The sequence below is a fragment of the Macrotis lagotis genome, chromosome 1 (genome assembly GCF_037893015.1).
Source record: "Macrotis lagotis isolate mMagLag1 chromosome 1, bilby.v1.9.chrom.fasta, whole genome shotgun sequence".
Taxonomy (NCBI): Eukaryota; Metazoa; Chordata; class Mammalia; order Peramelemorphia; family Peramelidae; genus Macrotis; species Macrotis lagotis.
In genome coordinates this window covers 418,079,373-418,093,627 of record NC_133658.1, presented here as the reverse complement: position 1 = coordinate 418,093,627, position 14,255 = coordinate 418,079,373, and the positions used below count along the sequence as shown (strand labels likewise).

General features: G+C 33.9%; 1 protein-coding gene across 6 annotated transcripts in view; it reads left to right on the top strand.

The window, feature by feature from the left end:
* The window catches only part of ATG2B (autophagy related 2B), a 154,106-nt gene that overhangs the window by 98,377 nt on the left and 41,474 nt on the right, over nt 1-14,255 (top strand). For all 6 annotated transcript variants that reach the window (XM_074213030.1, XM_074213029.1, XM_074213026.1 and 3 more), the window contains 7 exons: nt 6,197-6,354; nt 7,117-7,289; nt 7,932-8,082; nt 10,677-10,873; nt 11,760-11,840; nt 13,844-13,950; nt 14,095-14,187. In XM_074213030.1, the coding sequence (XP_074069131.1) occupies nt 6,197-6,354; nt 7,117-7,289; nt 7,932-8,082; nt 10,677-10,873; nt 11,760-11,840; nt 13,844-13,950; nt 14,095-14,187 (960 nt within the window). The remainder of the gene's footprint in view (nt 1-6,196; nt 6,355-7,116; nt 7,290-7,931; nt 8,083-10,676; nt 10,874-11,759; nt 11,841-13,843; nt 13,951-14,094; nt 14,188-14,255) is intronic.

Genomic DNA, 14,255 nt, shown 5'->3' with positions numbered 1-14,255 from the left:
ATTTTCCTTCTTATATGATTCTTGTTCATATTCTCTTGTAAATCTTCCATAGCTTATATGATTCTTGTTCATATTCTCTTGTAAATTTTCCATAGAAGAGCCATCCAAAATATTGTTGTTCTCACTTTATATCTTTTATCCTTTTTTTGTGTACTAGTGGGCTTTATTTGACCTTATAGCTAAGATTAGAGCATAGAACTGGGTTCAAGTATTTACAGGAAATTAATATTCAAGAAAGTAATAAAAGCACAAGTTTTATTATTATAATATTGCATAGCAACAGTTTTTTTCTTTTTTTTTGAAAAAGGGTATATATACCTTCTAAATGGCAATACAGAAAGACAGGAGTTTATACTACATAGGCAGAGCAATATATGTTTATACATTAGACTACCAACTTGATTGAGCAAAGATTTGAATTAGTAAAAAATTATAATAATGCAAAAAGATATTGCGTACAGATGAAAAAATTGTACCATGAACTCTTTGTTAATTTGTAATTTAACAAATATAACTTATTTGTTCATTAAAAATGGTAATTATTTATTAAGTGTCTGAGGCTGAATTTGAATTCAGGTACTCCTGACTCCAGGGCTGGTGCTCTATCCACTGTGCCACCTAGCCACCCCTGGCCTGAACATTTTCAAGGGAAAGATCAAGTATATGAAGAATGTCTCCTGCTCAGATGACAACGTGCTGTTGAATGAACGAACTTCATAGAACGTTAGTATTTAGAGTAGCAAAATGAGTCTAGTTCTGGTCACAGCCTATAACCAGGGAGAAAATTTGAAGAAAAATAGTAAAAGATACAATCAGGAAAATATTTTATAGAGAAGATGAGCTCATCATGTGGAAAGGTTTGACAAATGAACAGTTCAGGTGTTCCATAAGAGCATATATTTTCAGGAAAAATTAAAGAAGGGTTCCATCTAAAGCAAAGCTGTCCAACCTTACTTGTAAAAGTTTTAATTGAAACAATAGATAGTTTATTTTGATTTTCCATTTTGGTGAGAGCGCTATGGTAACTCAGCTTTGTTTGGTAAACCCACAGGGTGCCACAGAAAATCACACTGTGGGCCAAAAAGCAGTTGCATTTTGAACTGCCCTGATCTAAAGAATCAGAGTGAGAATCTTGTGGTTGATTTATGCCACACAAATAGACAAGTAGGGGTAGATTGTGATCTTCTGAATTGTTGGAGGGAATATCCCAAAGCAAGGAGGTCACAGACCCACAGACACATCACAGTCAAGACCCTTAGCATGGTATCTGACACATAGTAAGTGCTACTTGCATTCTTGTTTTTATAGTGTTTTCTTGGCTCTGCTTTACTTCACTTAGCATTGATTCATCTCAGTTCTTTCATATTTATATTCAGTTAGTTATCTTTTATTAAGCACTTACAGTGTTCCAGGTACTGCATTACATGCTGAGAATGCAAAAAGATACAAAAAACAGTCCTTGCTCTTAACAAAGTTTCATAGTCTGGTGTGGAAGACAATAGTCAGGCAAGTTATACACAGGAAAACGAGGAAATAATCTACAGAGGAAATACACTAGAATTAGTATCGGTTGGAAAAAGCTTCCTGTAGAAGATGGGATGTTACTTTACTTAGGACTTGAGGAAAATCTGGAAAATCAGTTAGTTTCAGAGAAAGCATTTCAGACAGAAAAAGTGCCTGGAGCTAAGAGATGGAGTTCTTTTTTGAGGAATAGCCCGGAAGCCGGTGTCCTGGATTGAAGAATATGGCAGGGAATGTAACGTTCATAAAACTGGAAAGGTAGTGGAGAGATTATGAAAAGTTTTGAATGCCAAACAAAGGACTTTATATTTGATTGTAGGAAAAAAAATCATTGATTGGGAGTTTGGGGGGAGGAGATATCATCCAAACTGTGGTTTAGGAAAATCACTTTGGCAGTTGAATGGAAAATGGATTGGACTGGAAAAAGACTTGAGACAGGCAGACCTACTCTCTGCTGCTTTTACAGTAGTCCCAAGTTTTAGGTGATAAGGGTCTCCACTAGGAATGTAGCAACATCAGAGGAGAAAAAAAGAGCTTATTCAAGAGAGAGGTTCACAAAATTAAAATCAGTAGACCTTGGCAACAGATTGTATAAAAGGGGAGCAAGTGGGATGAGAGAGTGGGAGGATGGCCCCTAGATTGTGAGACTAGAAGATGGTATTGCCCTCTGTATTAATAGGGAAGGGGTAAGATATCATTTATTAACAGAACCCTGCAACGTGATGATAAAGAATGGGTCAAAAGATCCTGCTTCTGGTCAGAAGATCCTGAATTGAAGATGGAACTTATTTTTATAAGCATAGAACAAAGAATTGAACAGAAATCATGTAAATAGTCATGTTACAGAAGTGAGAGTTTAATTACCTTAATTACCTTAAACAAAGTGGGCATATCCCCTACTTGAGATAAAACTACATCTCTCTATCTCTTAAGGAATAGTTTTTTGAATTTTATTGGTCTTAATTGCATCCTGAAAAACTTAACTGCATTTACTGGCAAGTGGAGAATTAGAAAAGACCATCTTTTTTGAAAGGTAGGACAAGGAGGTTACACAGACCTTGCAGGAAATGCTGAGAATATTTTGTGAGAGACATAGGGAATGGTTTTTTTTTTTAAACTAGTAACAATTGTGGGAAAACTTAGCCTTGGTATCCAACTTCAAAAAGGGGAAGACTGAACTTTAGCACACGTGATCTTTTTTTCCAGAGGCAGAGAAGAGGAAAAAGTTAAAGAATAAAATCAAATATAAAATATTGGTTCAAAAATTAATTCTTTTTACAGGATGACAACTGAAAGACAGTTTGGAGATACAAGATTAGAGTTTGCTGGAGATTTTAGGGCAAGATAGGTGGATTTTGAGAATCATTACAGAGATGATAATAAATCTATAGTTGCTGAGATAACTCAGTGAAATCGTATAGAGAAAGAGAGGACAGCCCAGAACAGAACTCTGTGGGACATCCATAGTCAATGGACATGAGACATGTTTGAAATTTCAACAAAGGAGCTTGAGAAGGAGCAGTTGGAGGAGGTAGGTGGGAGGAGAACTAAGAGAGAATGGTATTCTGAACATCTAGAGAGAATTGAATATCAAGGAAAAGAGAGTGATCAATAGTATCAGAGACTGTTGAAGTCAAGAAAAATGTGGATTTAGAAAAGGTCATTGGATTTGGCAACTAAAAGTTCACCGATAACTTTGGAGAGATATTTTTAGGGAATGTTAAGGTCAGGAGCCAGGTTGTCAGGAATTAAGAAGAGTGGAAGGAGAGGAAGTGGAGGCCTATAGTGTAAGATGACCTTTTTCAAGGAATTTGGCCAAAAAAGACTGAATAGTTAGAGTATTTAGCAAGGGCAGAAGGATAAAATGGGAATTTTTTAAGGAAAGAGGAGAGAGGGAAGGAACAAATAGGGAGAGACTGAAAATAAGTGAGTGAAATCTGGAATGGAATGGGATCTCTTAAGCAGATAGAGAGTTAAGCCTTGGGATGCAATGTGGCTATGTCTTTGTGGGTGAGAAGAGGAAGTGTTAGAAGGTACATGAAAAATACAAGTGAGGAAGAAGGAAAAGAGTGAGCTCATGGTGAAGGCATTCATTTTTTCTGCAAAACATGAGAAGTTCAATTACCTAGCTGTGTGGCCTTGGGCAAGTCACTTAACCCCGTTTGCCTTGCAAAAACCTAAAAAAAAATCATGAGAAATTCTTAACTAAGGCTAGAAGGAGCTACAGGAAGTTTGGGGAGAGGAGAAAAGGTTTGGCAGAGCTGCTGTGGTAGGTAGGATAGTGAATTGGAAAAAACAGTTTAGGATATTGCCTTATGGCAGTGGGGACCTAAATATATTTGAAGTGGACCTAGTCAGAGCCTAAAAAAGCAACTAGATGATTCATTGTTTAGAGTGTGGGCCCTGAAGTCAAGAAGACTTTAACTCAACTCTAACCTCAGTGACTTCCTAGCTGTGTGAGCCTGGGCAAGTCACTTAATCTCTGCCTCAGTTTCCACTTCTTTAATTAAAATGGGGGAAATAAATACATCTACCTTTCAGTGTTGTTATAAGAATAAAATGAGATATATTTTAAAAGTGCTTTGCCAACCTTAAAACTATGTAAATGCTAACTATCTTTTTTTTTTTTTGGTAAGACAATGGGGTTAAGTGACTTGCCCAAGATCTCACAGCTAGGTTATTAAGTGTGAGGTCCAATTTGAACTCTGGTCCTCCTGACTCCAGGGCTGATACTCTTTCCTTTGCACTGTCTAGCTACCCCAATGCTAGTTATTATTCTGTTCTAAACAGCACCCTCAGCTTACTTTTCTCTACCAACTTCTCTTAACTGTGATTGTATCCCAAGGTCCTGTCCTTGGGTCTCTTCTCATTTTTCTTAATGCTCTTAAATTGGTAACCTCATCAGCCTACTTGGATTTTAAATTATCACCTCAAGTGATACTCAGATTGATTTAGTCAGTCCTGCTTTCCTAAGCATCTGTTCTGAGTCTCCTATTGGACATTTTTCAGCTGGTTGTATGTGAGACATCTCAAACTGAACATGTTCAAAACAGAACTTTCTCATTAGATCTTGTCTTCTGAATGTCTCTATTTTCAATAAGAACAAGATCATTTTTCTAGTTTCTGAGATTTCCCACATTTATTCTTCCTTCCTTCCCCAGCATACCCTTTTAGATACAGTGTCTTTTTTGTACTTCTACAGTGTCTCTTTTTCTTTCTACTCAGTTGGCACCTTACTCTGGTGCAGGCCCTCAAAACAATAAATAGTTTTCTGATTGGTCTCAATGACTTAAACATATTCTCCATATAGTCACCAAAATAATTCTTAAAGAATCAATCTGACCATGTCATCCTTTTACTCATCGAAGTATAATATTTCTCTATTGATTTTAGGATAAAATATAAACTCTTTTTATCATTTAGAGCTCTTCATAATATGACCCCTTCTTACTTGAGAAATCTCATAACACATTCCTCTCTTGTATTTACTCTAACGTTTTTGCCACATTAGTGTTCTTATTTTTCTTAACAGAGGAAGACTGTAGCTCCTATCTCCATACTGTTGCACTCATTTTCACCAGTACCTAGAACTCTACTTTCCTCACTTTTGGAAACTGTTTTCCTTCAAAATTCATCTCAAGTTTTCAGTCATCTGTGCCCCTCCTTCCACTGCTACAGTGACCAACCAAGTAACAGATATTTATTAGGAACTTTTTGTGTGCCAAACATTAACACTAAAGGTTCTTAAATAACTGGAGGCAGATGTTGTTGAGCAGATAGTGTCAGGAACATGAGCATGGAGTCAGGAAGACCTGAGTTCAGATTTGAACTTGACTAGTTCTGTGACCCTGGACAAATCTATTAAGTTTTATTTTACCTCACCTTTCTCATCTTATAAAATGGGGATAATAATGGTATCCACCTCTTAGAATTGTTGTGAGTATAAAATTATTTATTTTTAAGGTTCTTTGAAAACTTTAAAGTTCTATATAAATGCTAGCTGTTACTAATTAAGAAGATGCTGGAAGTTAAACAATCCTTGACTTCAAAGAGTTTAAATTTTAACAAAAGAAACTACATATAAATTTTTAGGAATATAGAAAACACATACAAAGCAGTTACTTTGAGAGTGAAAGGAAAACTATAGTCTTTCCAAGTGATAGTAGTTGATTCCTTTATAAACTTCAGAAATGGAGAAACATTATTCTTAAAGTTAATATATCCCTTAGAAGAGAATTTTGAAGAGAATTTTAACTGATACTCATCAAGTCATTTAAATATGAATGCCTGCAATTTGTTGGTACTATGCTAGATGGTATTTCATTGTGGCATTTCCTTAGAAATCCTAAGTGATGTTTCCTATTTTCTCTCTTTATAATCAGAAAGCACTTATTAAATGCCCATTATATACCAGGTATTCTGCCAGTGTTCTGAATATAGATACAAAAGTGAAATAGTTCTTGTCCTCAAGGAATGTAACATTGTGAACAAGCAAGCCATAGGAAATTTACTGCTAATATGCAGGAAATTGTGTTTCTCACTTTTTACTTCTGTTTTCTTGTGCTTCTTTTCTATTGCCATGTAAAATTTTAGAGGGAAATGTTTTATAATTAATGTTTTTAGTTTGAAGTATAGTGAGATGTTTAAATTTCTTATATAACTTTTATCTTTATAGGATCAGTAATGACTTGCTACTCTGGGAACCAACAGCTCCTTCACCTGTAGAAACACTGGAAAATATTTCATATGGTATTGGGCTCTCAGTAGCCAGTCAGCTGATTAATACCTTCAACAAAGATAGTTTTAGTCAATTTAAATCTACAGTTCATTACGGTAATATTCCTTAAAATAATTTATGTAATACAATATTGCAACTTGGGAAAATCGTTAGTAACTTATTTTAATTGTAAAATTTAGTGTTTCTATTTTGCTTACCATTTTCTGCTTTTTTCTAATTATTTGTGAAGAAGCTATAAAAGTATTTCTTTATTTCCCTATAGATAATTTGTTATTTCTGTAGTGATAAGACTGATAGTGGTCATAATTAAAATTGAAAAACTTAGCGACATGCTACTAGCACATACTATAAAACATTTATGTTTTTTTGCAAATCTTAAAGTACCATATAAAGGTTAGTTATTATTATTATCATTATTATCATTATTAGTATTATTATTAATGTTATTAGATATTTTTTTAAAAGCTCATTGTAAAAAGCATAAAGAACATATTGTTCTTGGGTTTCTCATATCTGTAATTTCATCGGGGTTGGTATTCTCCCCATTAATACAGAATTATAACCCATCAAAAATTGCTGTGTTTGACATATTCATCATTCTATGACTGAGCAAATGGCTCCATCCACATAGGCACATGCATCAAACTTGCTGCTTCTCAGGCACAAAGGTCCATACCTGCAATTTTTCATATTAGTAAGACCTGACAGAGTTTGTTCTGCTGCCATACCATTCACAAGTTTCATCCTTTAATGATTTATTTTAAAAAAGGACATTAGAAGAAAATATTCTTGTTTTAATAATTATAAAATAATTTATTTAAATAAATCATCAGTGCTTTTTGATGAATTTCTTGTAGATGATGAGAGTGGATCTGAGGAGGAGACTTTGCAGTATTTTTCCACAGTTGATCCGAATTATCGTTCTCGTAGGAAAAAAAATCTTGAATCTCAGAATAAGAATTCTCAGAGTTTTCTCTCTGTTCTTCTGAACATCAATCATGGATTAGTAGCAGTATTCACAGATATAAAGGTAAAAATTCTTAAAAGAACTTGTCAAATCACTTCTGCTCTTAACCTGCCAAAGATAATTCTCTTAGATAAAATTTTATTTGGATCCTGCTCTGTGCAAGGTACTATGAATAATGTATTTGGTTGGATCAGCATTATTCATTCTTATTATGACTCGAGATAGGCTATTCTGTAATAGTTATAAATGTGGTCAAATTCAGTTTAAATAAGCATGCATTAAAAGAACTAGAAAATAAATTAACAGTGAAAAAATGCAAAATTCTTGAAAATTATCAGAGAAATAGGTTTAAATGTTAAAAAAACCCCATAAAAGTAATGAAGCTAAGAACTCATATTGTTGAAGACTGGCAAAATTTGTTAGTGGTGTTGTAAACCAAAAGCCAATTATGTAAACATGTTAAGTACTTTTGGTTTCACATATTTGGATAATAATAATACTAAGATGATGAACATGGTAGCATTTAGCAATTAATACAAGTAGAACTTAATTTTTAATGTCATAGGATATATTTAATTCATGAAATGATCACATGAATGTGATATTTCAAATTTTCTGAATATTCAAAGCAGACATTTGTCTGTCATAAATGCCCTTTTCTTCAACTAATTTCCGATGTTTGTGTTTTTCTGTTCTCCCCATTAGCAAGATGACAGAGAGATGTTAGAAAGTAATCATGGTGAATTCTGGTTGGAATTCAATAATGCTTCATTATTCTTTGTGACAAAATATGAAGGTTTTGAAGATAAACACTACATCTGTCTTCATTCGAACAGCTTCAGCTTATATCACCAAGGTAGGAAGAATATGGAACATTTATTGATATTTGTTTGAGAGTATTAAAAAAATATCTTTTTCAATTTCAAGTGCTTTTAGGGAATCATTTTAGAACTTAATATAAAATGATCTCTGATACACCTCAAAGTCAGCAAATCACAGAAGCTACCTTAGGTGTCATGTAGACCAACTCCCCAATTTAAATTTGAGACTAGGACTCTAGATGATAAGTTGACTTGCCCAATGTCCTACTAATATTAAATTGTACAGCAGTGATTTCCAAAACTAAATTTAATCTCTTACTTACATTGATGACACTACCATTTTTTATCGTTTGGTATTGAAGTCAACTTGAACTCATCTCTTTTGTAATTGATTATTTTTACCAGATCTTGTGGAATCTATTTGTACATTTTTCACTTTTTTCCTCCTTTTTTTTTTTTGCATGGCAAAAAAGCTGTGTTGCCCAAGGCCACACAGCTAGGTAATTATTAAGTGTCTGAGACCGGATTTGAGCCCAGGTACTCCTGACTCCAAGGCTGGTGCTCTATCCACTGTGCCACCTAGCTGCCCCCCAATTCATATTTTTCCTTGGAGGTTTTGGAGCCGCCCCTTTTTTCTCCTTCTTTTGACTCACTTTCAAAATTTAGTCAAGAATTATATTATCAAACTGTCCAATTAGTGATTGGCCAGTGGTGGTCTACTTTCAATCCTCTTTTCTTTCTTTTTTTTTTAAATTAAGGATTTTATTTATTTTGAGTTTTACAATCCCCCCCATCTTACTTCCCTCCCCCCCACCCCGCCACAGAGAGCAAATTTTAAGTCTTTACATTGTTTCCATGTTGTACATTGATCCAAATTGAGTGTGATGAGAGAGAAATCATATCCTTAAGGAAGAAACATAAAGTGTAAGAAATCACAAGATCAGACAATAGGACAACAGTTTTTTTTCCCCCTAAATTAAAGGGAATAGTCCTTGAACTTTGTTCAAACTCCACGGTTCTTTATTTGGATACAGATGGTATTCTCCATTGCAGACAGCCCCAAATTGTCCCTGATAGTTGCACTGATGAAATGAGCATGTCCATCAAGGTTGATCATCACTCTCATGTTGCTGTTGTGGTGTGCTGTATTTTTCTGGTTCTGCTCTTCTCATTCAGTATCAGTTCATGCAAATCCCTGCAAGGCTTCCATGAATTCCTATCCCTCCTGGTTTGTAACTGAACAACAAGTGTTTCACGACATACATATACCACAGTTTGCTAAGCCATTCCCCAATTGAAGGACATTTACTTATTTCCAATTCTTTGCCACCATAAACAGGGCTGCCATGAATATTTTTGTACAAGTGATGTTTTTTTTTTATCATCTCTTCAGGGTATAGACCCAGTAGTGGTATTGCTGGGTTAAAGGGTATGCTCATTTTTTTGCCTTTTGGGTATAGTTCCAAATTTCTCTCCTGAAAGGTTGGATGAGTTCACAGCTCCACCAACAATGTAATAGTGTCCTAGATTTCCCATGACCCTTCCAACAATGATTGTTATCCTTTCTGGTCCTATTGGCTAGTCTGAGAGGTGTGAGGTGGTACCTCAGAGAAGTTTTAATTTGCATTTCTCTAATAAGTAATGATTTAGAGCAATTTTTCATATGACTGTGGATTGCTTTGTCAATCCTCTTTTCAATTCATCCTTTACACATTCCTTAAGAGTCTTCCTAATGCATTGGAAGGGCCATATTAATCCCTTCCTGAAATAATAAAAATATGAAACCTTTAGCCTGATACTTTAGCTGATTCCTGCTTACCTTCACAACTTATTTTAATTTATTTCCTTTCGTATACTTTGTCTTCTAACCAAACTGCCACTAATTGTTTCTCCTATAAACTCTTTAAGGATATTTTTGTACCAAGAAAGTTGAAGTTCTTAAAGGATTTGTCCTTTTACCATTTTTTTTTTATTTTTGCAAGGCAGTGGGGTTAAGTGACTTGCCCAGAGTCACACAGCTACGTAATTATTAATGTCTTGAGTCCGGATTTGAACTCGGGTCCCCCTTACTTCAGAGCTGGTACTCTATCCACTGTGCCACCTAGCTGCCCCATCCTTTTACTATTAAATCCTCAGTTGAACCTTCTTTTTTCTTTTAATTTTAACTTTGTTTCTCAAATTATGCCATTCACATGTCTTGAATTTTCAAGGCATCTCTAAATATTTAATATCACACTGATATATAATCTCCATTCATCACTATATTTCATTGAATAGAAGCAAAAGAGTTTATATTCACATTACCTGAATTCATGAACAAATCTGAAGTATTTCATGTAATCCAAAATGTTTTGGGGAATATTTAAGATCTCTTCTTTAATTTGCTCATTTTGGGGAATGTTTTGATTTATCTTAGAAACATTTCTAGCAATTTTGTTTGTTTTCAATGTTTCTGCAATTGTTTTGAGTGGAGATTCATTACAAGCCAGATTCTCTTGCATTCAGTCTTTGTTATGCTTCTAAAATTTCTAAAGCTGAAATAATAATTGTGTTGTGCCTATATTAAGAAAGTATTATTAAATATTTTCAATATATATATACATATATATATGTGTATATATATATATAGGCATGGTAGATGGAGTGATTCTTCCTGTTGAAGTACGACTTCCCACTACAACTCGCCCACATTGGTTGGAACCTATAATTTATTCATCAGAAGAAGATGGTCTTAGTAGAACTTCAGATGGTGTTGGAGGAGACTCTTTAAGTATGTTGTCTGTTGCTGTTAAAATCCAGACTGATAAGTCAGAGATGAATACAAAGGTTTGTATTCCATGGACACTTTAGTCTTTACCCGAGTCTGGGATTATTAATCTTAAATTGATATTTTTATAATGGAAGCCTCAAGTAACTGTAGAGTGTTGAAGGATATATAAATTCAGAGAGAAGGGAGAACCAAATGTATAAAGACTCTTGGACTTCATGAATGCATTTTAAAAAGGCAGAGAAAAATAACCTCTAATCTATTGGCCTATTTTCCAGCTGTATAAATTTTTATGAGTCATCTATCTACAAATCAAAGACTTCTACAATGTAAGAAAAAGCAAATTTTTTCAAGTGAAAATCACTGTGTATTCCCTTGCCTAGAGTGTCACACAACTAGGCAAAGTTGAATTTTAAACTCAGGTTTTTTTGACTTTTGGTCCCTTGCTTTATCAGATTATACTATTTTGCTGCACAGAGGGCACTGAATAGGAGCATTGATACGTGTGATGTTGCAGCATCATTGGCGGCAATATATAACCTTTGATTATGTTCAAGAAGAACAGGAGTAAAATATATCATCAAGGAATTACATGATACAGAGAGAAGATGAATTTGTTAGGAATTAAGGATAAATTATGGGTGAATGACTTTAGTGCTTAAGAGACACCCTTGAAGTATGAAGAGAATCAAGGAAGACTTTAACAGATAGCATGGATTAGTTGTGGGATACTTACAGGAGAATATGGAAAAGAATCATACAGAACACAAGGGGCTGTTGGATGGATTGTAATCTACATTGTTGAAAGAAACTTCTGATTCAGTGAGGCCACAGATTCATCTGGATAGAATGCGAGCCAGTTTTGTACTCTAAATATTTGGATTAAGTATAGAATGCTGGTAAAGGTTATGATTTTAACTCCTTTTTAAATTTTTTCCTGTGTAGGAATTTCTCATTGCAGTGGGACTCAAAGGAGCTACTCTCCAGCACAAAGTACTTCCTTCTGGACTTAGCTGGCATGAACAGGTTAAATTACTACATGTTTTTCTTTGTCATTTTAAAATAGGCTTTTTCTTTGTTATTCATCCTTTTATTGTAATAATTCTGGAATCATTTTTTTTGAACCTATGGGATATTTCCATATTATCATTGCATTTAATAGACTTATAAGTTCTATTATCTCTTAGCATCTAGACAGTTCTTCCATGTTAATAAAATATGGTTTTGAATTTTGCAGTAGAAATTTGTGATATTAGCATTAATTTATTGATACAGTTATCTTTTCCATATTGCAGGGGTTTAGGGGCATGGCACCTCTGCAATTCGGAAAATTTTTTGCATACCATAGAAGGTCTGAATTATTAAAGCATTAAAACATAAAATATATTGATATTATACAATACATGTTTTTTGCATTTCTGAGTTTTTAAACTTTCTGTGTCATCTGCTGGCCTTTGCATGTTCTCTGTGGTTTCCACCAAACTCCCTCAAAATTCCCATTTAATTTCTTATGCTGATCCATAATATATTGAAACCATAATGGGGAAAGTTGTGATGTGGAAAGGATAAGTATATTTAGAAATTAGGACAGGTTAGTTAAGAATGTAGTGACTAGAGCACCAAGCTTAGAGTCAAGAAGGACCTGAGTTTAGGTTTTTATGTTTTTATGTTTTTTTTGGGTTTTTTTTGCAAGGCAAATGAGGTTAAGTGGCTTGCCCAAGGCCACACAGCTAGGTAATTATTAAGTGTCTGAGACTGGATTTAACCCAGGTACTCCTGACTCCAGAGCTGGTACTTTATCCACTGCGCCACCTAGCTGCCCCAGGACCTGAGTTTAAATCTGGTCTCAGAATGCTACCAGCTGCCTGACCCTGGGTACTTAACACTATTTACTTCAGTTTTTTCATCTGTTAAATGAGCTGGGGAAGGAAATGAATGGCAAGATACTCCATTCTCTTTGCAAGAAAACCCTAAATAGAATCACAAAGAGTCATACATGACTAAAATTACTGAATAACAGCAACAACAAAAAAGTTAGGATAGTTGATATCAGACTATTTAGAAAAATTAAGTCTTCGTGGCATCAAAAAAATTTAATTTCTTTTGAAATTAATACATTTATGGAAAAACTCTTTCCCATATAAATAGAAATTAATATCTCATCTAGAAGAGGTAGATCTAGAGTTGTCATTGAATTAAAAGATGGACTATTCTATTTCCTTAAGTCAGAAATTCTAATAGTTCCTAAGTATTATTTAATTGATTGTGATTAAGAGTAATTGGCTTTCAGCATGATTTGTAGATGAATTTGATTGTACAGATAAATGCCTAGGGATGACTGGTGAAAAGAAAATCATCAAGATATGGAAGGATAAATGTTTCTAATTTAATTAAAAATTAAAATATTCTTTAAATTAAAAGGATCCTTTTTCAAAAAGTTCTGGTGTTTTACACATTTGAAAAAAAAATCCCTTCTGAAATTAACCTCAGCTTTAAGAAGTTTGAGAAGGCTAGTTGAAATAAAATCCTTAGAGTTCACTTAGAATAGATTTAAACCTAATATAGTGCATTGTTAAGGTAAAAAATGTATCTCTGAAATTTGTTTCACATTAGCTATTTTCCTAGGTGTATGGCATCACAGCATGTAAAGAACATTCCTTTTAAATTTAAATATATGTGGTTTTGAAAGGATGCATAGATTTAGAAAGCCTACTTGTTGATTTTTCTCTTTAGAAGTACTATCCTTAAATTACTTGTTTTCTGTAGTATATTGTGATATCTTATATAATAGGGTAATAGAATTTTAGAGCTGGAACAATTTTAAATTCTCTCTCTCCAGTGTCTTCATTTTACAGATAAGAATTCTGTGGTACTAGAAGTAAAGTGATTTATTTAGGATTATAACAGCATATTTGGTTAAAACTGAGACCTATAATTTAGACTCCTTATTCTCAGTCAAGATATTTTATCACAAGTGCCTCCCCCCCCTTCTAAATTAGCAGCATGTTTTATATCTCTTTGTGATTTAGATTCTACATTTCATGAATATTTCTGATGAACCTGTTTTGGGATATAATCCTCCAGCTTCCTTTACAACCTTTCATGTTCATCTTTGGAGTTGTGCACTAGATTATAGGTAAGTAAATGTATGACAAAAAATATAACAGATTTGTTTTGTTATTTCTAAAGTTATATTAAGACAGATAGCTTAATCTCTGAGTTAAATTCTGTTCAAAAAGTTTTAAGAGAACTTTGCCATCTCGTTTCTTTTTGATTGTAGGCCTCTTTATTTGCCAACAAGATCTCTTCTTACTGTGGAAACATTTAGTATTTCCAGTAGTGTTTCTTTGGATAAATCATCATCTACTCTAAGGTACTTATTGAATTCATATGTTCTTTAATGTTTATTTTTAAAAATTAAATCAAATATTCATTAAATTA